We start from the raw sequence: 25,989 nt of genomic DNA on the forward strand, positions 1-25,989 counted from the left end.
TATTTACAAGCCACATCAAACCCTTGCTGGAAGTGGAGGAGGGGTAAAAATCAGAAAAGCAATGAAATCAAACCTCGTTTGTGTGTGTGTGTGTGTGTGTGTGTGTGTGTGTGTGTGTGTGTGTGCGCGCACGCGTGCGCACACCTACGTGCACACACAATAAAATAATATTTGTGTGTATGTGTGTGTGTGTGTGTGTGTGTGTTACTAGAGATTGAACTCATAAGAAAATAAAGGGGTTCTACCTCCAGGCTACACCCTCAGCCCAATTTGCTTATTTTTATTTTGAAACAAGGTCTCACTAAGTTGCTGAGGCTGGCCTCGAATCTGACCCTCCTGTCTCAGCCTCCCAAGTACCAGGATTAGAAGTGTGCACCACCACGTCAAGCTTAGAAGCACCTCTTTGGAGGGTGGACTTTCCCCCAAAGTGACCCCCCACCCATCCAGGCACGGGCTCACCAGTGACATTGGAAGGTGTCTGCAAGATACCCGTCATCCAGGAATACAGCGCCCTTTGAGAATGGGCCGAGGTTTGGTCGTAGAGATCTCTGAACACCGCAGATCTAAAAGGCACAAGCAATGGCATCCGTGTTTAGTAATAAGGAGCTGATGTTGTTTTAAAGGGGACTCAAGACAACAAATGGGCCCAGAGATTCTCCCAGTTCCTTGGCTACATGGAGCCATTTTCTCTTTTCTCCTTTGCAGCTAAAGGCCTTCCAAAGAGTGGTCTCTACATACTGTGTCCACTTTCTCCTCTTTGCCTTTTTGTTTTTGTTTTTTAACAGCTTTATTAAGATATAATTTAATTACCCCTATAATTCACTCATATAAACTATACAGTTCCACGGGGCGTGGTGGTGCATGCCTGTAATGTCAGTATGTGGCAGGCTGAGGCAGGAGACTTGCAGGTTGGAGGACAGCCTCAGCAGTTTAGCAAGGTTCTTGACAACTCAGTGAGACCCTGTTTCAAGATAAAAAGCAAACTAGAGCTGAGGGTATAGCTCAGGTACAGCCCAGGGTTTAGCTCGGGTATACACCAGAGGTAGGATGTCCCTGGGCTTCATCCTCAGTATATAAAAAGTAAAGTGTACATTTCCACGGTTTTTCAATACATTCTCAGAGTTGCAAAACCATCAACAACTTAATTTTAAAATGTTTTAAGCGCCAGGCGTGGTGGCGCATGCTCGTAATCCCTGCTCTTGGGAGGCTGAGACAGGAGGATCGCACGGGTTCGAAGCCAGCCTCAGCTACTTAGTGAGGCTCTCAGCAACTTAGTGAGACCCTGTTTCCAAATAAACTATAAAATAGGTCTGGAGAAAGCCTCTGGGTTCCACCCCCAGTAAAACCAAAAAAAAAAAAAAACAAAGAATAAAACATAAGGCTGGGGGTGTATATTGGAGGTAGAATCCCCCTAGGTTCTATCCCCAGTAATGCAAAATAATAACAACCATAATAATAATAATAGTAATAATAATATTTCATTGTATGGTTAGATGATGGGTGTGTGTGTGTGTGTGTGTGTATGTGTGTGTGTGTGAATTATACCAAGGAACTTTCTGTCTCTGAGCTATACCTCCAGCCCTATTTTTTTTTTTAATTTCAAAACAGAGTCTCGGGCGTGGTGACGCACGCTTGTAATCCCCGTGCTTAGGAGGCGGAGACAGGGGGATGGCGCAGGCCAGCTGCACTGGCTTAAGAGACCCTGTTTCCAAATAAAAATATATTTAAAAAATAGGTCTGGGAGTTTAGCCCAGAGGTGGGAGGCTTTCCAGGAACACCAGTACCACCATAAATAAATAAATAAATAAATAAATAAATAAATAAATAAATAAATAAATAAATAATTTGGAAGCAGGGTCTCATCAGGTTGCTGACAGCCTAGTATGTTGCCTGGGCTGGCTTTGAACATGAGCTCCTCCTGTCTCAGCCTCCCAAGCACTGACATTACATACATCCATCACCACGCCTGGCTTTTCTTTCTCTTTTCTGGTGCCCCACTTTGTACTTTCCCTCCCTCCCCCAGTGCCCAGGGGACAGTGTGGCGTCAAGAGGGCACAGAGGCACGCACAGGTTCTTGAAGGCGTCCTCCCGCAGGTCCCGGGGCAGCCTCTCGGGGACGTCCGGCTGGAGGAAGCTGCCCGAGGACGCCCTCAGCACCCTGCCCAGGATCTCCACGCACTCCAGGGCGCTCGACACCTGGAAACACCTCTCCAGCGTGACGAGAAACAGGCTGCGGTTCACGCCAGGGCTCTGCAGAGCTTTTTCCCGAATCTCTCCCAAGTCGATGACCATGTCCTGTAGGTCCTAAAGAAATGAGAGGAGCTGGGGTCACCGTGAGCATCCTGGGAGGGGCCACACACTGCAACCATAGGGACACCATGCTGCTGTGTGGAAACTTCCAGAAGAACAGTGTCGAGCCCTTCACCTGCTTCTCTCCAGGCGACCTCTCCTTCTCCAAGCGCGCCCTTGCCATCCCACCTCGGAACCTCAGTCTGACTGGAGTTCCCATCCTCCTCTTCTCCTAGATCCAACTCGCCCTTAACATTCGTAAAGGAGGCCTCACCTCCCCAGAGAAGTCTCCTCTGATCTCCGACTTCGGCCTCAGACCAGAGCTGCCTCTCCTGTGACTTCCCAGAGCATGTCGAGACGCTCTGAGCCAATCTTCCCTCCAACCCCACTGTTCTCAACTCTGGCTGTGCGCCAGGGTTACCTGGAGAGCTTTTCCAAAGTACTGATCCAACACCACTGCCTAGAGTCTGATTTAACTGGTCGGGGTGGAGTCTAGCATCTGATTCTAATGTGTATTCAAGGTTGAACCGGGAAGTCTCTGAGGCCCAAGCCACATGGTGGAATACCTGGTACCTAGAAGACACTGAAAAATAGCCCATTTGGCTGGACATGGTGGCGCACACTTGTAATCCCAGCCTTTGGGAGGCTGAGACAGGAGGATCACGGTTCACAGACAGCCTCAGCTACTTAGCAAGGCCCTTTGCAACTCAGTGAGACCCTGTTTCAAAATAAAGAATAAAAAATAGGGCTGGGCGGAGCGTGATGGCTCATGCTTGTAATCCCAGCATTCAGGAGACTGAGACCGGAGGATCGCGGTTCGCAGACAGCCTCAGCTACTTAGTGAGGCCCTTTGCAACTCAGTGAGACCCGGTTTCAAAATAAATAATAAAAAAAAAAGGGCAGGGGGTGTAGCTCAGAGGTTGAATGCCCCTGGGTTCCATCCCCAGACCCGCAAAAAAAAAAAAAAAAAAAGAAAGAAAAAAATAGGGCTGGGGGTATAGTTCGGAGGTAAATGCCCTAGGGTTCCATCCCCAGTACTGAAAAAAAAAAAAAAGCCTATTTGAATGAATGAATGAATGAATTCTTTGAACCACAGAACTCAGGAAGAATACCAACAAGGTTTAATCAGAGTCTGATTGATCTCTCGGTCCTTCACCCCACGCACTCCCCAAAACTCTCCACCATTGGCTGGCCACAACTACACGCCAGGCACTGTGCCAACCATAGAGCAAACATACATCATCTTATTTAATTCTCATGACTCCCCCATAGCATAAGCCCCAAAGGTCCCAGGGTCAGGCATCCTGGGTTCAAATCCCAGGGCCTCTGCCTTTTCTCTATATGCTCTTGAACAAATTGCTTATCTTTGTTTGGGAGGTTGTTTATCTGTTTTATTATACTGGGAATTGAACCCAGGAGCATCATCATCCTACCTCTGAGCTATAACCCCAGTGTGTGTGTGTGTGTGTGTGTGTGTGTGTGTGTTACTGGGAATGGAACCCAGGGGCATTTACACCTGATCAACACCCCCAGACCTTTTTATTTTTTTGTTTTAAAACAGGGTCTCTTGCGCCGGGCGTGGCGGCACACGCTTGTAATCCCTGAACTTGGGAGGCAGAGACAGGAGGATTGAACAGGTTTGAAGCCAGCCGCACTGGCTTAAGAGACCCTGTTTCCAAAAAATGAAAATAGGTCTGGGAGTGTAGCCCGCGGGTAGAAGGGCTTCCAGGAACCCCAGTACCACCAAAAATAAAATAAAATAAAATAAAATAAATAAAAAATAAAACAGGGTCTCACTGGGTTGCTGAGAGTCTCACTAAATTGCTGAGGCTGGCCTCAAACCTGTGATCTTCCTGTCTCAGCCTCCCAAGAATTGAGATTCCAAGCAAGCCCCACACACTGAGTTTTCCTTATCTTCCTAAGGTTTCTGTTTCCCCCACTGTAAAATGGAGATCAAAGCCATACTTCCCTCTTAGCTTTGTGTAAGACGCAAACTAGACAATGACTATAAACCTCCTGGTACCTGGTGAGCGCGTCACCAATGTGACGCGCTACTATCCGCTCACTACCACAGGTGACCAAAGCAAAACAGAGAATAGGCAACAGACCTAACCGGATGCAGAGCTGGATCTGAAATGTGTTTTGGACCCCCGCTCTTGAACCTGGACCCGCTGGCTCCTCATCATACTCGTTTGCTGCCAGGGCCTGAGTTGCAGATCAGACTGCACTAGGTGTAGAGCCAGCGGATTCTAGGGCATCTGTGAACACTGGGAAAATCTGCAGCATCCTTTTCAGAAACACAGAACTGACACGCAGTGCTTCCTTTAGGGGGGAATGTCGGGGACCAGGCCCCGGCGTGGTGGCAGGAGCTCTGGCCTCATCATCGATGGAAAGCAGACGCCTTCACAGTGCGTCGCATTAACTGCGAGGCCTCGTGGTCTTGTTTACACGCAACACCTCCTCGGAACTACGGCAGCCGGCAGACCTGCTGCTCGATCGTGTTATGGAATGCGTTAAAGGGACATAAATTACTGTCCCCCGATGGTGTTTGTAGTATATGTTTGGATCAATGTTTTTCAATTGAATTGGCTTCCTCTGTGATCTTTTGCATTCTGTTTCATAGATTTTTAAACGGTATTCTGAAAGCCGGGCGCACGCTTGTAATCCCAGTACTTGGGAGGCTGAGACAGGAGGATCACATGTTCGAGGGCAGCCTCAGCAAGCAGTGAGATGCTCGGCTGTAGCTCAAGCTACTGGCAGGTTCGAAGCCAGCCTCAGTAGCTTAGTGAGGCCCTCAGCAACTTAGTGAGACTCTGTTTCCAAATAAAGTATAAAATAGGTCTGGAAGTGTGGCATAGAGGTAGACGATCCCTGGGTTCCATCCCCAGTACCACAAAAAATTAAAATTAAAATTAAAAAATAAACAGTATTCTGAGAAGGGGCCCCCAGGCTTCGCTGGGTGCCAGAAGCGCCCACGGCCGGAGGCAGGGGCCTATTCCAACCTCCGCGTTGCGGTTTCCAAGCCATGTCACCTGAAATCACTTACTTGCCTCCTCCCAGCCATGGTTCCTCGTGTGCATGTGGCATGGTATGATTCTTCTTACCTTCTTTCAGAAGGCCCCGGAGAGAATTCAGTGAGCCCGAGCATAAGCCCGCAGGACCGTGGGCAGCCTGCTCCTTGGCCCACAGGCCACAGCTGGGCGGGCAGCTGTGTTTGTGGCTAAGGTTTCCTTGGCACGCGTTCACACCACTCATCGACAGCTGCCTGGGTCGCAGTGGCAGAGGCGGGTGCTGGTGACAGATAATGGGACCCGCCAAGCCGCAGGTGTCGCTATGTGGTCCTTGCAGTTTGCAGACCACTCCCTAAGAATAAGACCTTGTGCATAGGAAGCCCTCGGTAAGCAGTAAGCAACTTCGATGTCACAGGCCACTGTCCCCGTGTTCCGTATCTTTGCTTCATATATTTCCTTAAACGGGGTCGTCTCTTAAAGCTTAAATTCATTTCAAAAGGAAACACTAATTCCAAACTGGGCTTCTGCTGGTTTTTTTGTTTTGTTTTGTTTTGTTTGTTTGTTTGTTTTTTTGCGGGTCTGGGGATGAAACCCAGGGGCATTTGACCTCCGAGCTACACCCCCTGCCCTATTTTTTTATTTTTTATTTTGAAACCGGCTCTCACTGAGTTGCAGAGGGCCTCACTAAGTAGCTGAGGCTGTCCGAGAACCGCGATCCTCCAGGTCTCAGCCTCCCAAATGCTGGGATGACAAGCGTGCGCCACCATGCCCGGCTTGTTGTTTTTTTTTTATAATGTTAATTAATTAATTAATTTTGAGTTGCTGGGAATGAAACCCAGGGGCATTCTGCCTCTGAGCTATACCCCCAGCCCTATTTTTTTTTATTCTTTATGTTTGAAATAGGATCTCACTGAGTTGCGAAGGGCGTCACTAAGTAGCTGAGGCTGTCTGTTAACTGCAACCCTCCTGTCTCAGCCTCCCAAAGACTGGGATTAAAAGTGTGCGCCAGCATGCCCAGCTTGTTGGGGTTTTTTGCTTTGTTTTGTTTGGGTACTGGGGATTAAACCCAGAAGCATTTTACCTCCAAGCTATACCCTCAATCCTTTTTGTATTTTTTGTTTTTTGAAAGAGGGATTCAGTGGGTTACTGAGAGTCTCAATAAGTTCCTAAAGCTGGTCTTGAACCTAGGATCTTCCGTCTCAGCCTCCCAAATACTAGGATTATAGGTGTGAGCCACTACACCTGGATCAAACTAGTTCAATGTAATACACACACACACACACACACATGCACACACATGCACACACACTACATATTTATACATATACATGTGTGTATGTTACTAGATATTTAACCCAGGAGCATTCTATCCCTGCGCTATACCCACAACCCTATTTATTTATTTATTTATTTATTTATTTATTTATTTATTTTATTTAGTGTTCCTGGGGATTGAACCAAGGGGATTCTACCTCCAAGATACACCCCCCCCAGCCCTATTTTATTTTTTATTTGGAAACAGTGTCTCACTAGGTCGCCGAGCGTCTCACCAAGTTGTCGAGGCCTGCCCTGAACCTGTGATTCTCCTGTCTCGGCCTCCTAAGTACTGGAATTACAGGCATACATCACCATACCCAGCTCCATTATATTTTAATAACAGACATTAAAATAAATATGTGATGGGGGCAGGATGTAGCTCAGTGGCAGAGCTCTTGCCTTGCCGTCATGGGGCCCAGGGATTAGTGCTGGGGAGCACCACTACATAAACAAACAAACAAATAAATAATAATAGTAAGTATATGGCCATTAAAGTACTTAAATAGTAGCACTCCCTTGAGAAATACTACCCCACACTAAACTGTCTCCAGTAAAGAAAACCCTAGAAGCCGTCCTGCGGGGTGCCCAGGGCTCTGTGATGCTCCCGCGTCACCAGCCTCGTTCTGTGAAAGTTCCCTGCTTCCGCTTCACGTCTCCACCTCAGGCCACAGCTCCCTGAGGACGGGAACAGCCTCTCACCTCTACGTCCACTGGCGCATGATACCCACTCATGGATGCTTTTCAAGCCAAACTCGTAGAAGACTCTCAAGAGCCCTCGTCTCTTAGCACCCACAGGAATATGAACTATAGCTCTTCATTTGAACTTTGGAGAAAGTAAGTGAAAAAGTCTAGGCCCTAAAGGCCCCTGTAGGTTAGAGAAGGGGAAAGGACGGAGGAAGGAATAAAGAAGCCCCAGCCTGCATCGGCTTAGTCTGTTTGCTTTTTTTTTGGTTTTTGTTTTATTTTTTGGTTGTTGTTTTATGGGAGAAGGGGGTTGAATGCAGAGGTGTTCTACCTCTGAACTCCTTCAGCCCTCCCTTTTTTTTTTTTTTTTTTTTTTTTGCAGTACTAAGGATAGAACCCAGGGGCATTCTACCTCCGCACTACACTCCCCGCTCTACTTTTTATTCTTTATTTTGAAACAGGGTCTCACCGAGTTGCAAAGGGCTTCACTAAGTAGCTGAGGCTGTCCTTGAACCATGATCCTCCCGTCTCAGCCTCTCGAATGCTGAGATTACAAGCTAGTGCAACCACACCCGGTTCCTTCCAGCTCCTTTTAGTGTTTGTCCTGAACCAGGGTCTCCCTAGGTTGCTGAGGGCCCTGCTAAGTTGCAGTAGCTGGCCTCAAACCTGCGATCCACCTGTCTCAGTCTCTCAAGTACTGGGAATGTAGTGTGGGCCAATACTTTGATTCAGTTCAATAAACAACATCCAGGGACATCTCCTACTTCTGGGCTGCCAGAAAAGCCTCACCAAGCGACCCTTCTTGTCTCCTAAGAGGCATCTCATGGCAGTGCGGAACTGCTGGGCGTCGGTGCTCCTCAGGTCCTCCAGGAGCTTCTGCGGCTGGTACAAACGCTGCTCCAGGTGATTTTCCATGGCTGCCTGGACACAGAGTGTTAGAGAGCTGGTGAGGAAAGGACCCAGGAGCGCCCAGTCAGCACCACGGCCAGCAGCCCAGCCGGCTCCCCCTGATTCTCAGCCAAGTCCACAAGCCGCCAGCCGCAGGTGGGTTTGGTTGGGCCAATTCTAAAATCTTTCAATATCATGCCAGGTGTGGTGGTGCATGCTTATAATAATTCTGGTATTGGGGAGGCTGAAATGGGAGGATCGTGGTTCGCGGACAGCCTCAGCTACTTAGTGAGGCCCTTTGCAACTCAGTGAGACCCTGTTTCAAAATAAAGATTTAAAAAAAAAAAGGCCTGGGAGTGTAGCTCAGAGGTAGAATGTCCCTGGGTTCCACCGCTAGTACCCCCCCCCAAAATGAGTATCTGCAGACATCAGAAACTCAGAGGTTCCCCCACCGAGTCCAGCACACATCCGTGTGCTAGCAATCATTAGCAAGTCAGGAGTAGCTGCTGGCCCAGCCTGACTTCCTCACACCCTGCCTGCCTGGTCCTTGCAGGCGATCAAAGGTTCAAGTCCTGAGCATCTAGCCTCTGCCCAGAGAGCTGATTCCTCCAGATCTTCGCTGCTCAGACTCAAGCTATCCACCAGGAGCAAAATTCAGGCAGAAGGAACTGGCCACAGTGTCTCTGACAGGGTAAGGAAAGAGGCTCCAGTCTCTCCTGAAAGACATTTCCTCTGCTATCCGGGGAATTATTTTCTAAATCTCCCTTAAACAGGGGATCTCTTGGAAGATGGCACTTGGTGTTGTGAGTGAGAGCTGGACTCTGAAATCAGACAACCTAGCCGGGCCTGGTGGTGCACACCTATGATCTCAGTAGTTGAGAGGCTGATAAAGAGGATTGTGGGTTCGCGGCCAGCCTCAGCAACTTAGCAAAGCCCTTACAAACTTAGTGAGATCCTGTTTCCAAATAAGATAGAGCTGGGAATGTAGTTCAGAGGTAGAACCTCCTCCAATCCTTCTCCCCACACACATAGTAACAAATCAGACAACCCACATGCAAATTTCTACTTTGCTACTTCCTAGCTGTATACCTGGGATAAACTACTTAGAGTTACAAAGTAGCACACAGGACTCTCAGTTAAATTTGAATTTTTATAAACAATTATTAACTTTTTAGTATAAGTACATTTCAAAAGTTGATGGGATATAGTTATAATTTTTAAGTTAATCTATTTGTCTAAAATTCAAATTCAGCTGAACATCCTATATTTTTTACTTGCTAAATCAGCAACACTACTTCTGGGCCTCAGCTTTCTTATCTGAAAAATAGAGACCGTAAGCCCGGCATGGTGACACATGCCCATAATCCCAATACGTGGGAGGCTGAGACAGGAGGGTCACAGGTTGGGGGCCAGCTTCAGCAACTTGGAGCCTTCGGCAACTCAGTGAGACCCTGCTTCAAAGTAGAAAAATAGAAGATGGGTGTGGTGGCGCTGCACACTTGTAATCCCAACACTTGGGAGGCTGAGACAGGAAGAGCACAGGTTCTCGGCCAACCTCAGCTGCTTAGTGAGGCCCTTCACGACTTAGTGAGATCCTGCTTTAAAATAAAGAATAAAAAATAGGGCTGGGGTATAGCTCAAAGGTATAATGCCCCTGGGTTCCATCCCCAGTACTGCAAAAAAAAAAAAAAGTAGAAAAATATAAACCTCTGTAGCTCAGAGGTAGAAGACTCCTGGGTTTAATCCCTGGTGCTGATAGATAGATAGATACATACATACATACATACATACATATAGCATACATAAAACATACATACATGCATACATACCAATATAGGATTACCAGGTAGGTTCTTTATGAGGATTAAGCGAGTGTGTAAGGTGTTTTCAGTCGTGCCTAGCACACAATAAGTGCTCAATAGTGCCAGCTTTTATTCTCTATCAGAAATGAGTAGAATAATGATTTACTTAATGCCTCACAAGTGCTGGGATTACATGTGTGTTCCATGATCCTGATCTTGGTGGTGAGATATTTAAGAAGTAGAACCTATTGGGAAGTGACTGGGGCACTATTTTTGTGTGTGTGTTACTGGGGATGGAACCCAGGGGCATTCTACCTCCAAGCTGTACCCCCAGCCCTATCTTTTATTCTTTATTTTGAAACAGGGTCTCACTAAGTTACAAAGGGCCTCACTAAGTAGCTGAGGCTGGCCATGAACCACGATCCTCCTGTCTCAGCCTCCTGATGCTGGAATGACAAGCGTGCGCCACCACTGTATTCTGTCCACTGTGAGGTGACACAGCCAACGGGGCCCTCACAAGAGCCAGCACCACATTGCTTGGATTTTCCAGGCCTCTAAAACTATGAGCTAAGGAAACCTCTTTTCTTTATAAGCTCTCGGCCTAGAGAATTTTGTTATAGCAATGAAAACCTGACTACTAAACTCCCATAGTTCTTTTTACCAATAGAATCCCTCGAGCTTCAGCTAAGCGTGTGGCTTCTTTGCAGGAAGATGTAACCGCGGCCTGTGAGCCAGCGCAGCAGGAGCAGGAGTTGTTTAACTGACAAGTCACATCCTTAGACGAGAAGGGGGTCATCCTTCACTTCCTCTTCCCACGCCCCTCCCCTGGGCTGGAGGGCACAGGTGGTGTTTCAACCACGGGGCAACAACTTCCTCAGGATGACAGCAAAAAGACAAGAGGAACCTGGGCTCTTCCATGGCCTTTTGAAATAGAGCTGCCTTACCTCTCTGCATCTCCCACTTGGCTCCAGAGAGACAGAAATAAACCAAATTATATGCAAGAGAAATAAGTAACTGGTTTGAGCTACTGCAACTTGGGGTCTGTTTGTTACAGAAGCTTTGCCTATACCCTGACATACCACATCCCCATCAAAAATGATAAAATGAGAGACGAAAGAGCATGTATCATGTTTTAAAGGAAACTGGGCAGAACACCTTTCCTGTTGGAAGTGAAGGGTCTACACCTGGACCACTTCTCCAGCCCCCTGCCCCTGAGCGTGGAATCAAGGGGCACTAAGAGCAGAGCATACACACAGTCTCAGGCACATACCTGCAGGCTGGGGACTGTGAAGGCAACATTCCGCGAATTCAGATAATCCAGGACTCGGTGGGACAGGTCTGCCGTCCACGTGTGGGAGCTTTAGCCAAAGACAGAGAGAAGAGAGTCACGATGACCGGTCCCCCAACGAGCAGGTCTACACTAGCCATGAGCCCAGGGCACAGGAGTTCAGAGAGGATGGAGAGAAACGGGCGGGGTGGGGGGGATGCTGGCCTGCAGTGGAGGCTGAGTTCCCAGTTCTGGGAATCTGCCAGGGTCCTATTCCCTTAGAGACAATTGTCCATTTCTCAGCTGTATGCACTAAGGGTCCACTGAGATTGGCTACAGCCGGAACAGATTGACTTGGGAAGACTCCTCCCCGTATGGAATTTAAGAAGCAGCGGCTGGGGATACCACGTGAGGCCGCAGAGGTGCAGACTCCAAACTTGGACTCGAATCCCGGCTCCAACACTTAGCTGCGCGGCCTTGGGCAATTTGCTGAATGGTCTCATGCCTCAGTTTCCCTTTCTATGAAATATGGCAGACAAGTGTGAGGATTGAATTTTATCGCACAGGTGAAGTGCTTAAATGGGTGCCCCGCATAAAATAAATGCTCACAAATAGGATTTATTGGTGGTGTTGTTATTGTTTTGGTGCTAGAGATAGAACCCAGGGTTTTGCACATGCTAAGCACACACTCCACCACTGAGCTACCCACCCCCCGCCCCAGCGGTATTTATTTTGCATTAATGACCATGAAATGGTTTTTCTTTCTTTTTCTTTTTCCTTTTTTGGGGGTGGGGGAGGAAAGGGAACTCTCCTGGCTTATGTCTGTTTGCTCATATGTGGCCTATTTCAGACACAAACTTACTTTCTCTCCTTTCTTCCTTCCTTCCTTCCTTCCTTCCTTCCATTTGATACCAGGGATTGAACTCAGGGCATTCTACCTCTGAACTACACCCCCAGCCCTTTTTACTTTTTGTTTTGAAACGGGGTCTTACTAGGTTACTGAGAGTCTCACTAAATTACTGAGGCTATACTCGAACCTGCGATCTTCCTGTCTCAGTCTCTCAAGTACTGGGATTACAGGCGTGTGCCACCATGCTCAGCTGCAAATAGCCATTTGAAATCCCATTTTTTGTTACAGATAAATAAACAAATGAATAGATAAATGAAAATTTTTCTTAGCCTGAGACAATATGTCCAAAACGATGAGCCGTTGTTATCTCGAGGAGGGGTCTCTTTCTAGAGATTATTCACGATAGCATGCGGGATACTTGGGTGTCCCTGTCATGGACCCCAAGGCCCCCGCTCCTCCTCCTTCTAAGGACTCATCATATTAGAAGCACTTGTCATTACTGGCCTTTCCAGGACACCGTCCGGCTCTCTGCCCCATGTCCCAGCATCTGGCACCGGCCAGTGGTGGAGCCAAGAGCTGGGGTCCCACCTGAGCGACACCGTCACCCTCCTGGTGCCTTGGTTTCATTATTCTGTCCGATGGGATCATTACAAGACCCACCTCGAGGGCACTTGGAGGGACAGATGTGTTCCTATGCACCAAGCACTTGGAATAATGCCGGCTACATCAGAAGCATCCCGTCGATTTTGGCTCTTCTGCCAAAATCAACGTTTGTGGAACAAATATACTGGCTTTAACACACGTGTGCCCTGGTCGGAACTCTTTTGTAATGAGCACATATTGTTGCCTTTTACAATAAGACTTCTATTAAGAAGGGGTTTTTTTTGTTTTTGTTTTTGTTTTTTTGCCGGTCTGGGGAACCCAGGGGCATTCGACTTCCGAGCTCCACCCTCTGCCCTATTTTTTATGCTTTATTTTGAAACCGGGTCTCACTGAGTTGCAGAGAGCCTCACCGAGTAGCTGAGGCTGTCCGCGAACCGCGATCCTCCTGTCTCAGCCTCCGGAATGCTGGGATTACAAGCGTGCGCCACCACGCCCGACCGGCTAAGGAGGATTCTTAACAACAACAACAACAACAACAAAAAAAAAACTAGCCCATCCCTTCCCCTCCCCTCGAGGGCACGTTACCTTTGAAACTGTACGAGATCCAGTAGAGCTACAATGGAAGAAAGCGAGAAGACAACTTTAAAAGAAATCACTCCAGAGAGATCACAGGCGCATTCTGTTTGAAATTCTTAGAAGCCGCAAGTGGGGACCGAGTGGGTGCATTACCATTCAGATAGCGTCCCTCTATTATTTCTTCCTGAAAGGCAAAGAAGATAACATCAAGTATAACATTCCAAGGTTGGCAGTTCCAGGAGAGGGGATTCTGATGAAAAGAAAATGGAACACTCACCGCCATTTTTTGCAACAATGGATGCAAATCTGCAAGAAAGCCATTGAATATATAACTAGAGCTGGATTGCGTGACCTTCAAACACACAAATATGGGATCAGAGAAGAGCCCAAAACGGCCCACTCGTGATGGAAATTTTTAGTGAATTTTAATTACATCTGTGACGTGTGTGCGGTATGAGGAAACGCCCTTTTAGAGCAACCCTGAGAATAATAACTCTCTCTCTCTCTCTCTCTCTCTCTCTCTCTCTCTCTCTCTCTCTCTGGAATGCATGCACCCCAGAACAAATGAAGGCATCACGCACCCAAAGGGATCTAGCCCACTGCATTCCCAAAGATGCACGGAAACCAGGAAGGTGGTTCCTCCCTCAGGACTTACGCTGCCTGGAACTCGGGCCTCTCTGGCTTGCCGCTCCATGGCTCAGAAGAAGCAGCAGGAGAAGGGACAGTGTCCTGGCTCCCTCACACATGCTCCTGCCGTTGACCCAAGCAAGAAGTGATTCGGGTCCTTGTCGCTTCTGTGATGGTGGCACAGCAAAACCGTACCAGAGTGAGATGTTGCTGCGGGTTCTTGTTCTTAGCTGTCTTGGAAAAGTATAGCCAGAACTCTTTTTTTTGCTGTAAGCTTAAGTAACTATTATTACAAAGGCAGAAAGAAGGAACAGAAATTAGATGAAAGCACGACACGGGGAGTGGGGTGGAGTGGAGTAACTTGAAAATAAGTTACTGAAGTGTTTTTGGATATAGAACAATTTTTTTTTCTTTTTTTTTGTCGTACTGGGGTTCCTGGAAGCCCTTCTACCTCCGGGCTACACTCCCAGACCTATTTTTTTATACTTTTTTATTTGGAAACAGGGTCTCCTAAGCCAGCGCGCGCGGCTGGCTTCGAACCTGCGCAATCCTCCTGTCTCCGCCTCCCAAGCGCGGGGATCACAAGCGTGCCCACCACGCCCGGCCTAGAACAGTTTTTATAAGGAACTGTACCTCGCATCTTTGCTTCACCAATCATCTTTACAACCCAACTAGATCCGCCCCTTCTCCAGGGCAAGTTTTTGATGTGGGGGCTCACTATCTTACATCCTGTCTGACCAAAAGTCTTCTTCCTATAGGTGTAAATTCAAATCTTTAAGACCCCAAAATGTGTTACTTCAATAATCCCTGATTATGGGAGTCAGGAATCTCCTGAAGGCTGTGCCCCCCTCCCCAGTCCTATCTTTCCTGCTAGAAGGCTCTTGTCTTTAAAATGCAAAGGCCCTGGGCGCCCTCTACTTTCTTGCTAGTCATCCTTGGTGCTGGGAACCCTGCAGGGTCCCTTCCCTGTCTGAGTGCCTGCCCACACCCAAGCTCTGACTTTCTAACACCAAACTATTTTCAAATACATTTTGAAGCCCTTTCCCAATACTGACAGTTTTGTCTGTGGTACTAGGAACTGAACCTGGGAACATTCCACCTCTGAGCCACACACCCCCAGCCCTACTCTTTTGTTTTTTGAAACAGTATCTCACTAAGTTGGGAAAGGCCTCACTAAGTGGCTGAGCCTGGCCTTGAACCTGCGATCCTCCTGTCTCAACCTCCCACCTACTGGAATTACAAGTGTGCGTCGCCACGCCTTCGCTATATGGGTTTTCCAAATAAGCAAATAAAATATGTTGCTGTTTTCAAAATTCCAGTATAATCCTGTCACCCTCCTCCCTGTAACCTTCATGGTAAAGGCCAAAACTTTCTCAAGGGCCCATCTCCTCCCTTCCTCCCATCCCCAAGGCTCCCGCCCAGGGCATCTGTCTGTCCTCACGGTGTTACTTCAACCCAGTCGAGGCCCTGGGCGCAGGCTCTCTGCCCCCGCGGCCTGGCAAACTCTTGTGTGAAGCCTTCGAGGAATTCTCTAAGCCGAGACAATTAGCCAGGATAAAAAGCCAATACTTCTCATCTCTAGCATGAAGCGCAGCCATAACGCATATTTATAACTGTGTAATTATTTCATGCACTCTTCCATCAAATATTTATTGCACACTGCTCTGTGCCAGGCATTATTCTATACTCTGAGGATACAGCGCTTTGCAAAACCAAGTCCCTGTTGGGGCGAGCCAGGCAGAAAATAAATAGATAATCAAATAACTGTTACGTCAGGGAGTGATGGATGCTATCTATAGAGAGAAGGGAAAGGGAGGAGAAAAGAAAGACAGTAAAGGAGATCATGTGTTCAGGGAAGATATGGGGAAACGGATCACAGGAATATCTGAGGAAGGAAAGTTCCAGAAAGAAAAAAAAAATGCAAACAGCCTTGAAGTTAGGAGCGTGATTTACATACTCTTCAATAAATTGCAGGAGGACGGGGACAGCAGGGATGAGGCCGGGGAAGAATGGAGGCTGGAGGGGGGCGCATCTGAGCCCACGATGAGCGCCATGACGTGGGCCAGGAAGGAAATGGGAACCTTGCTTACCAGGGATGCTAGCGCCGGGATGGCGGGCGGGCTTTTACTGACTTGTCAGGTAAATGCATTATTTCCCCCTAAGTGAACTTCTGCAGCCAGTTTTAGAAATAGTTATGCTCGTTTTATTGCCCAGAGCAAACGCTGACTACGAAACTTTTGAAACCCACAGACCCCCAAAGCCGGTGCGTTCTCACTGGTTTTTGGGGAACCTGATCCCACAGCACTCAGGAAAACATCCAGTCCCATCTACGGTACCGGGAGCTGGTGTGTTTGATGCTAAGAATAGCTCTTCTTGCGTCTGGGTCTTTTTGACTTTGGAAACCTTTGGCCCTCCTTCCTCTCTTGTCTGGTCAGCAGCCCTGGGGCATTGGCTGCATTCACGACTCTCCAGTTTCCCGGACAAGAGGCTCCTTGTGCTCAGGGCTGCGATCTCCTGTTTAACTCCACGGAGAGGTGTACCGTTACTCCTTTCTGCTGCGCATATTGTCTTCCTTCCAGTAAAACCCCAGCCTGTCGCCAGTGCGCATTTTGATTTAATTAAAAGCCTTTAGGGTTGTTCTCTCTCGGAAGAGGAGATTGGCCAAAAAGATTGAAAGGACAGAGCAGAGCCTCGGCAACTGGGGGTCCTTAGCTTTCTACAAAAGGCCCCCCTCCCCCGGGCAGAAATCCAACAGGCCCGGATTCCTTTGGTGGAATCTAAAATAAAATGGCAGGAAGAACCTCACACCTGACATGAACGTGGCTTCCTAAGAAACAAAGAGAGTCGATGATTATGTCGGTTACTTTAACTGTCCTGGCTGCCTGGGACCCACGGAGTTCCCAGGACTCCGAACTTTCTGTTTTATTGTTTGTTTTGGAACTGGGGGCGTGGACCCACGGGCATTCTATCTCTGAGCAACTATCCCATCCTTTTTTAGTTTTTGTTTTGAAACAGAGTGTCCGCTAGATTGCTAAGAGTCTCCCTAAGTAGCTGAGACTGTCCTTGAACCTATGATCCTCCCAACTTAGTCTCCTAAGCACTGGGATGGCATGTGTGTACCACCCTACCTGGCTAATTTTCAGTTTTAAAACTGGAGAGACGCCGGGCGTGGTGGCGCACGCTCGTAATCCCTGCCCTTGGGAGGCTGAGACAGGAGGATCGCGCAGGTTCGAAGCCAGCCTCAGCCACTTAGTGAGGCTCTCGGCAACTTAGTGAGACCCTGTTTCCAAATAAAGTATAAAATAGGTCTGGGAGTATAACCCGGAGGTAGAAAAGCCTCTGGGTTCCATCCCCAGGACCACAAAAATAAATAAATAAATAAAACTGGAGAGACAGTGAATCAGGACAAGTTGGTGAGCCTATGGAGCAGACATTTCCTCTTCTGTGAAACTTGCAAAGAGGCTTGGGAGGTACCCCCAGTACTGGGATGTCCTATCCTAGACACAAACCAACTCTTGACATTAACATGAAGTTCAACCACCTGCTGAGCAGCTCTGTTTAAAGTCTGTTTCAAGTCGAGTGTGGCGGGGCACACCTGACATCCCAGGACTTGGGAGGCTGAGACAGGAGGACCACAGGTTCAAGGCTACCCTCAGCAACTTAGCAAGGTCCTCTGCAACTTAGTGAGACTCTGTTTCAAAATCTAAAATTTTTTTTAAGAAAAAGGTCTTGGGGTGTAGCTCAGAAGATGGATGCCCCTGGGTTCAATCCCTAGTACCACAAAAAAAAAAATTTAAATTAAATTAAAAAATAAAGTCTGTGTCATCAACAGGCTACATATGGGCAGATAGACACAAACCAGGAGCCTTTCCACTAAAAAAAAAAAAAAGACAGGTGAATCATTTCACAGCTATTAATGCAAAATAAGCAAATGGGTTTGGCTTATAGGATACCAGCCTAATTTAACTATTTTTCCCCAAAAAAGCTGTAAGCCTGTAATCCCAGGAAGCTGAACCAGCAGGATCACAGATTCGAGACCAGCCTGTCAACTTAGTGAGGCCCTCTACCACTTAGCAAGCGAACTGCCCAAGTCACACAGCCGTGAGGAGACACCAGGGACACCCAGAGCTAAGTGATTCCGAGGGCTGGTTGGTCAGCGGAGTCTTCCAGCTTCTCTGCTCAACCACAAACAGCAGGCGGCACCTATTCCCTGGCCGCCCTAGGAACAGGAGCCTCCGCTTTCATCCCAACCGACCGTTAGTAGCTGTGCGTGACTGGGCAAGTTCCTGAACCTCTCTGGTTTGCATTTTCTCCCCTCTGCAGGGGCAGGGGGTGGCACTGGCATCTCCTTTGCAAAGTCTGTTTAAATGATTTTAAAAGTTCTTACATGCCGGGCGTGGTGGCGCATGCTTGTAATCCCCGCGCTTGGGAGGTGGAGACAGGAGGATCGTGCTGGTTCGATGCCAGCCTAGCTGGCTTAAGAGACCCTGTTTCCAAATAAAAAATATATAAAATAGGTCTGGGAGTGTAGCCCGGAGGTAGAAGGGCTTCCAGGAACCCCAGTACCACCAAAAAAAAAAAATTCCTACATTTATCCAATGCATATTCTGCTTCTTGTTTTTCCTAAATTTTCCTATTTCTTCCTAGGAAGAGCCATAAAGTAGGTATTATTTATCATCCCTAAATGTAAAATATGAAAAGAATTAAGCCCAGCACCAGGACATATAAGAACTCAATAATAAGCCAGGCATGGTGGTGCACACACACCTCTAGTCCCAGTACTTGGGAGGCTGAGACAGGAGGATCATAGGTGAGAGGCCAGCCTCAGCAACTCAGCCCTCGGCAACTTGTTTCAAAATAAGGTACAAAGCCAGTTATGGTGGTGCACGCTTATAATCCCAGCATTTGGGAGGCTGAGACCGGAGGATCGCGGCTCCCAGCTGGCCTCAGCTACTTAGTGATGCCCTTTGCAACTCAGTGAGACCCTGTTTCAAAATAAAGAATAAAAAATAGGGCTGGGGGGTATAGCTCGAAGGTAGAATGCCCCTGGGTTCCATCCCCAGTACCACATAAATAAATAAATAAATAAATAAATAAATAAATAAATAAATAAATAAAGTAGGAAAGGCTGGGGTGTACCCAGAGGTAGAACACTCTGAGGTCAAGTACCCCAATACCCCCCCCAAAACAAAAACTCAGCAGTAGCTATTATTGTCGATGCTACCTACTGTTTTTGCTGCAGCTCTTACCCCAAAGCTGTCCTTTTCCTCCACGTTTCCTGGCGGACAACCCCGCTCAGAGAGCCCCTAAAGCCTGTGGACCCGGGCGGTGCCCCCTCCTGCCTCTGTCCACCGCGCCCCCAGCACGGCGCCCCTCCCTGGAAGCCCGCGGCCGGCGCTCCGCCCTCCTGCCGCTGCCCGGCCTCACCTGCGGGGCCACCGCGGGCGGAGCCGGGCAGAGAGGGCAGCGCCAGCCCCAGCTCGCCGCCGCCTCCCACCTGGACCGCGGCCCGAGGCCAAAGCGCGCTCCCTCGCCGCCCTGGACGGGCTCAGGAGCCCCGAGACTTATCAACCAATCAGAGTGCAGGGACTTTATTTGAATCTGGATTCCAATAAACCATTAAAAAATTATAATTGCCAGGCGTGGTGGCGCACGCTTGTAATCCCCGCGCTTGGGAGGCCGAGACAGGACGATCGCGCAGGTTCCAAGCCAGCCTTGCTGGCTTAAGAGACCCTGTTTCCAAATAAAAATATAAAAATGAATCTGGGAGTGTAGCCCGGAGGTAGAAGGGTTCCATCCCCAGTACCACCAAAAAAAGAAGAAGAAGAAGAAGAAGAATTATAATTGTCCAGGCATGGTGGCACAGGCCTGTAATCCTAGTACTTGGGAGGCTGAGGAGGAAGGAAGGTGCAGGTTCAAGGATAGCCTTGGCAAGGTCATGAGATTCTCAGCAACCTATCAAGACCCCGTTTCGAAACAAAAAATTAAAAGGGCTAGGTGTGTAGCTCAAAGGTAGAATGCTCCTGGGTTCAATGCCCTGTAAAACACACACACACACACACACACACACACACACACACACACACACACTGCAATTGGAAACAATGTGGTCACTAGGTATTTAATGGTTAACTGTTTAAAGGTGTGGTGATTGTAACCCGGCTCTCTTTTAAAAATCCCTGTCAGGGGCTGGGATGTAATTCAGTGGCAAAGCGCCTTCTTTGAGGGTACAGAGCCCTGGTTCCATCCCCGTTTCCAAACACACACACACACACACACACACACACACACACACACACACACACACACATACACACTGAAAAAAAAAATAAGCTAAAAGTTCCTACCATTTACAGACAGGTACTTGCAAAACAAACAATATTGCTTGTGCTAGGTACAGTGGGGTGTATGGATGAAATAAAATTGGCCATGTGTTTATAGTTGCTGAAGGCTGGTGAGGAGAGTTCCTTATGACATGTTTTTTTAATGGGCTTGGGATTTTGCATAATAAACTTTTTATATATTTTTTATTTGGAAATAGGGTCTCTTAAGCCAGCAAGGCTGCCTTCGAACCTGCACGATCCTCCTGTCTCTGCCTCCCAAGTGCAGGGATTACAAGCGTGCGCCACCACGCCTGGTTAATAATTTTTTTTTTTAAATAGTAAGACGTGGCCCAGAGGTAGAAGGATTTCCAGGAACCCCAGTACCACCAAAAAAAAAAAAAGGAAGACATATAATGGATGTACACACACACACACACACACACACACACACACACACACACAAGAAGTGGAAGGAAAAGATCAGCATTATTGTCCACCAATGAGCCGGGCGTGGTGGCGCACGCTTGTCATCCCAGCATTCGGGAGGCTGAGACCCGGAGGATCGCGGTTCGCGGACAGCCTCAGCTACTTAGTGAGGCCCTCTGCAACTCAGTGAGACCCTGTTTCAAAATAAAGAAAACAAAATGCCCCTGGGTTCAATCCCCAGCACACACACAAAAAGTCCGCCAATGAGGAAATGGTTAAATAAATTGTAATACGTCAACTCTATAGATTATATAGCCACTAAAATGTCATTTAGGGCTGGCAGGTGTAGCTTAGTGAAGAACATGTGATTAGTATGTCCAAGGCCCTGGGTTCAATTCCTTGCTCCAAAAACAAACAAACAAACAAACAAAGTTAATTTAACAAAGACCATATAATAGAAACACACAGAGACAATTTAGTACTCAAAAGAGACAAATATTAATATGTGTGTATGTTTTTATTAAACGGGAAATGCATTAAAACAGACGTGTGATGAGATCATGCATGACTCTTGCATCTCTTGTGTGTGATGCTGGGAATTGAACACAGAAGCATTCTACCTTTATTCTTTATTTTATTCTTTTTATTTTAAAACAGGGTCTCACAAAGTGGGAGAGGGGTCCAAGTTGCTGAAGGCTGGCAGGGAACCTGTGATCCTCTTGCCTCGGCTTCCTACGTACCGGGATTTCAGGCGTGGGCCACCCTACCCAGCTTGCCTATTTTCTCTCCAATTAACCTGTTACTGAAATGCAAACACCAGCAGGGGTTTATGATCAGTCATAGCCATCCTAAAAATAATAAGTCGGCAAAATCAAATGCTAGAAAACCTGTTTGTTCTGCTGAGCACAAAGAGGGCTGACAAAATAATTGCAGTCCCTTTAATTCTAACATGTGAAAAACTCTTATGGGCGTAAAGGTCCAGGGTACTGAGCAGGTGCCGAGGCTCACACCGAGTCACGGCGACTCAGGAGACTGAGGCGGGAGGTCACTGGAGCCCAGTTCTAGGCCAACTGGAAAAACACAATGACATCCCATCTCAAAAAACCAACTGACCAACTAACGTCCTGTGCTGAATTCTAAACAGGGTAGAAGAAAGCAGCGTTTGGGCATTTTATCCATTTTGAATTACTTTACAGAACTTAAGAAGTGCAGATATATCAGATGCTCCAATTTTATGTGATCATTTACTTGGAGAAAACCATCTTTACTTTTCATTTTACATGTACTGAAAATAATTTTAAAATGAGTTTGTGATGAAAGCTATAATTTAATTCATGTGAATACAGCACACTGACTAAAATCCAGAGGGAATCTTAAGTTCTAGTTATGGAATAATATTCTCTCAATTCTCCAAAATATAAAATTCTCCAGAGCCGGGCGCCGTGGCGCACACTTGTCATCCCAGCATTCGGGAGGCTGAGACCAGAGGATCGCGATTCGCGGACAGCCCCAGCTACTTAGTGAGGCCCTCCGCAACTCAGTGAGACCCTGTTTCAAAATAAAGAATAAAATATAGGGTGGGGGTAGCTTGGAGGTCAAATGCCCCTGGGTTCCATCCCCAGACCCTAAAAAAATATATATATAAAATTTCATAGAAAAAAAATTTTATTCAATGAATACTGATTCCAATTCAGTGATACCAATATAGATAACAAGTTATAAAAACATACTTCACTAGCACATGAAGCCGAATACCATATAAGTTATACTGTAAAAGCAAACAATGTGCTAATCACTAAGGGGGGAGGGAATGCAAATCCAAACTAGAATATGCCACCTCACAGCCCCTAGGATGACTTCTACTTAAAACACACAAAAAAAACAGCCAGGCGTGGTGACACAAACCTGTAGTCCCAGTCCTTTAGAGGCTGAGACAAGAGGATCACAGGTTCAAGGCCAGCCTCAGTAACACATCAAGACCCTCTGCAACTAAAACCTTGTTATTAATTAATAATATAATAGGACTGGGGACATCCCCAGCACCACACACACACACACACACACACACACACACAGCTGTGGAGAAAATAGAACTCTTGTGCATTGTTAGTGGGAATGTAAAATGGTGTAATCATTGTAAAAAATAGCACGGTGGTTCCTCAAAATGTTAAAAGTCGAATTATCATATGACCCAACAGTTCCACTTTGGGGTATCTCACCAATAAAAGTGAAAGCAGGGTATTGAAGAAATATTTATGCACTCATAATAACAGCAGAATCACCACAACAGATGAAATATGGAAACAGTTCAAGTGTCTATCAGTGGATGGGTGGCTAGGCAAACTGTGGTATGTCCATACAATGAAATACAACTCAGCCTTCAAAAAGGAAGGGAATCCCAACAGATGCTATGACGTGGATGAACCTTGAGGACATTACGCCAAGTGAAATAAGCCAGCCATAAAAATACAAATACTATGTGATTCCACGTATACGAGGTACCTAGATAGCGAAATAGAAAGTAGAGTGGTGGTTGCAAGGGGCTGTGGTGGGGAAGACTGTTGTTTAATCAATGTCCTTTCAGCCGGGTGTGGTGGGTGGTGTCGCTTGTAATCCTAGTACTTGGGAGGCTGAGACAGGAGGATCACGGTTTGCAGATAGCCTCAGCGAGTGAGGCCTTTTACAACTTAGAGAGACCCTGTCTTAAAATAAAGATGTAAAATAGGGCTGGGGCTGTAGATCAGAGGTAGAATGCCCCTGGGGTTCATCTCAGTACTGCAAAAAAAAAAAAAAAAATATATATATATATATATATATATATATAATGTATGTTTTATATATACTATATATAGTATATACAGTTTCAGTTTGGCAAGATGAAAAGAATTGTAGAGATGTAGCAGTAATGGTTACACAATATGAATGTACTTAATATTACTGAAAATGCTTAATTAATATGGTTAATTTTAGCCAGCCCTGGTGGCACACAGGAGGACTGCGGGCTTGTGGTCAGCCTCGGCAATTTAGCAAGGCCCTCAGCAACTTAATGAGACCCTGTCTCAAAATAAAAAGTGAAAAGTAGGGCTGGAGAAAATGAAATAAAAAGTAAAAACTAGGGCTCTAAAGTAGAAATCCCCAGAGTTCAATCTTCAGTACCACAAAAAAGTGGTTAATTTAATTTTAAATGTTTTACAGTAAGAAACTGGGAAAACTAAAGACAAATGAAGGCAGTCTGTTTCAGTAAGCACTACAAGTTTAAAAAGTACACAACTAGCCGGGCGTGGTGGCGCACGCTTGTCATCCCCGCGCTTGGGAGGCGGAGACAGGAGGATCGCGCAGGTTCGAAGCCAGCTGCTCGCGCTGGCTTAGGAGACCCTGTTTCCAAATAAAAATGTAAAAATAGGTCTGGGAGTGTAGCCCGGAGGTAGAAGGGCTTCCAGGAACCCCAGTACCACCAAAAAAAAAAAAAAAAAAAAAAGTACACAACTACATTGAGTTTATCACCCCAAACTGGATCCTAGAAGAGAAAAAGATCACTAGTGAAAAAACTGGTAAAATCCCTAGTCTGGAGTTTAGTTCATAGTAGTATACTGATGGGAACTTTTTTAGTTTTGAGAAACATACCATAGCCGAAAAAAAAAAAAAAAAGGTTTACAGTGGGGGAAAAACAGTTGAAGGATAACAGGAACTGATTTCCATAAAAATAAGTTTATGTTAAAAAGTAGCCCGGGCGTGGTGACCTGCCACAGCAATTTCATGCAGATCTTGAGAAAGCTCGATCAGGGGATCCGCAACGGCGTAGATCCCCCATGAAGTACGTCTGGCATTTCTTTCTTCAAAAAAATTATTTTAGGATTATTTGGATTAATATGTGTAATTGGAATTTTATGTATAAACATTATAACTAAAACTGATGGGGAGCGGCCTGTGAGAGACTCAGGCGGCAAAGATATCTTCCCAAGGATGAAGATATTGGGCCAAATATTAAGTTCAAACTGACCTTAGTTAGAGCCGCTGTGTACGATTAAGTTTGAGACAGCCTTGGGAAGGGAGACAAAACATACTATGTCCGGCACCCTTGCCCTAAACTTTATAGAAAATAATAATTTTTACTGTCCTTGGCAATCCTGCTTGCATGACTATGCTCTCGCTTTTCTGCCAAAAAATAAAGTATAAAAACTGTAACAAATCCTGAATAAAATGGAGAAGATCGAATCTGGGTCGTGTGTCGTCATCTCTCATCGGCCTTGGCTTTTCCCCCTCACCTTCACATGAACCCCGACTCTGCTAGGGCTGGACCCCGGCAGTGGCGCACACTTGTAATCCCCGCGCTTGGGAGGCGGAGACAGGAGGATCGCGCAGGTTTGAAGCCAGTCGTGCTGTCTTAAGAGACCGTTTCCAAATTTAAAAAAAGTATAAAAATAGGTCTGGGAGTGTAGCCCGGAGGTAGAAGGGTTTCCAGGAACCCCAGTACCACCAAAAAAAAAAAAAAAAAAAAAATCAGTTCCTACACAGAAGACAATCCAAATATATTAGAAAAATTGGTAAAGTAACTGACAAAATATGAATGCCTATGGAACTACAATATATGTAATATGTGTGTGTGCATGCATGCGTGTGTGTGTGCGTGTGTATGTGTTGCCATGGATTGAACCCAGGGGTGTTCTACCTCTGAGATATACCCCTGCCCTATTTTATTTTTTATTTTGAAACAGGGTCTCACTAACTTGTTGAGGGCCTTGATAAATTGCTGAGGCTGGCCTTGAACCTACAATCCTCCTCTATCAGCCTCTCAAGCACTGGGATTAAAGGGATGTACTACCACATCCAGTTTATAAAGCTTTTTTTTTTTTTTTTTTTGGTGGTACTTGGGATTGAACCCAAGAACATTGTACCTCCAAACTATACCCTAGCCCTATTTCTAATCTTTATTTTGAAACTGAAGGAATGCAGGAAGAAGAATCTAAGATATTGACAATACTAGTATAGGGAATCTACTAGAAATAAGAAAGCAGGATATTAGAATTAAAATAGGACCCTTGTAGAAGTAAGAGAGTAACAAAAACATGTGAGAGTACTGTAAGGAAACATTCCCCTCTCCTGATAAAATTAAAATGTGAAGAATTAACTGTGAGTCTCTGCTTCGGTAACCCCACTTGCCAATATAAAGTACAACTTGTAAGTTCCTGCTTATGATAACTGCCTGAGTTCTGGCTTCTGTGAAACTGCTTGCTTATGTCCCAGCTACCTTAATGTTAAAAGTTGTTTTAATTTAAAAACCTAGGTTACTATTAGAAATTATTTTAAGGATAGACTTGTTTTTCAA

At 46.4% G+C, this 25,989-nt stretch overlaps 1 protein-coding gene across 1 annotated transcript in view; it reads right to left on the reverse strand.

The window, feature by feature from the left end:
* The window catches only part of OTOA (otoancorin), a gene marked incomplete at both ends in the record, with an annotated part of 71,127 nt that extends 57,094 nt beyond the window's left edge, over window positions 1–14,033 (reverse strand). The window contains 8 exons of the mRNA XM_080703924.1: window positions 460–563; window positions 2,069–2,304; window positions 8,091–8,222; window positions 11,262–11,349; window positions 13,297–13,324; window positions 13,441–13,471; window positions 13,565–13,593; window positions 13,943–14,033. Of these exons, the coding sequence (XP_080560050.1) occupies window positions 460–563; window positions 2,069–2,304; window positions 8,091–8,222; window positions 11,262–11,349; window positions 13,297–13,324; window positions 13,441–13,471; window positions 13,565–13,593; window positions 13,943–14,033 (739 nt within the window). The remainder of the gene's footprint in view (window positions 1–459; window positions 564–2,068; window positions 2,305–8,090; window positions 8,223–11,261; window positions 11,350–13,296; window positions 13,325–13,440; window positions 13,472–13,564; window positions 13,594–13,942) is intronic.
* Between the last annotated feature and the right edge of the window lie 11,956 nt (window positions 14,034–25,989).

The sequence above is a fragment of the Muscardinus avellanarius genome, assembly GCF_963383645.1.
Source record: "Muscardinus avellanarius genome assembly, chromosome: 10".
NCBI lineage: Eukaryota > Metazoa > Chordata > Mammalia > Rodentia > Gliridae > Muscardinus > Muscardinus avellanarius.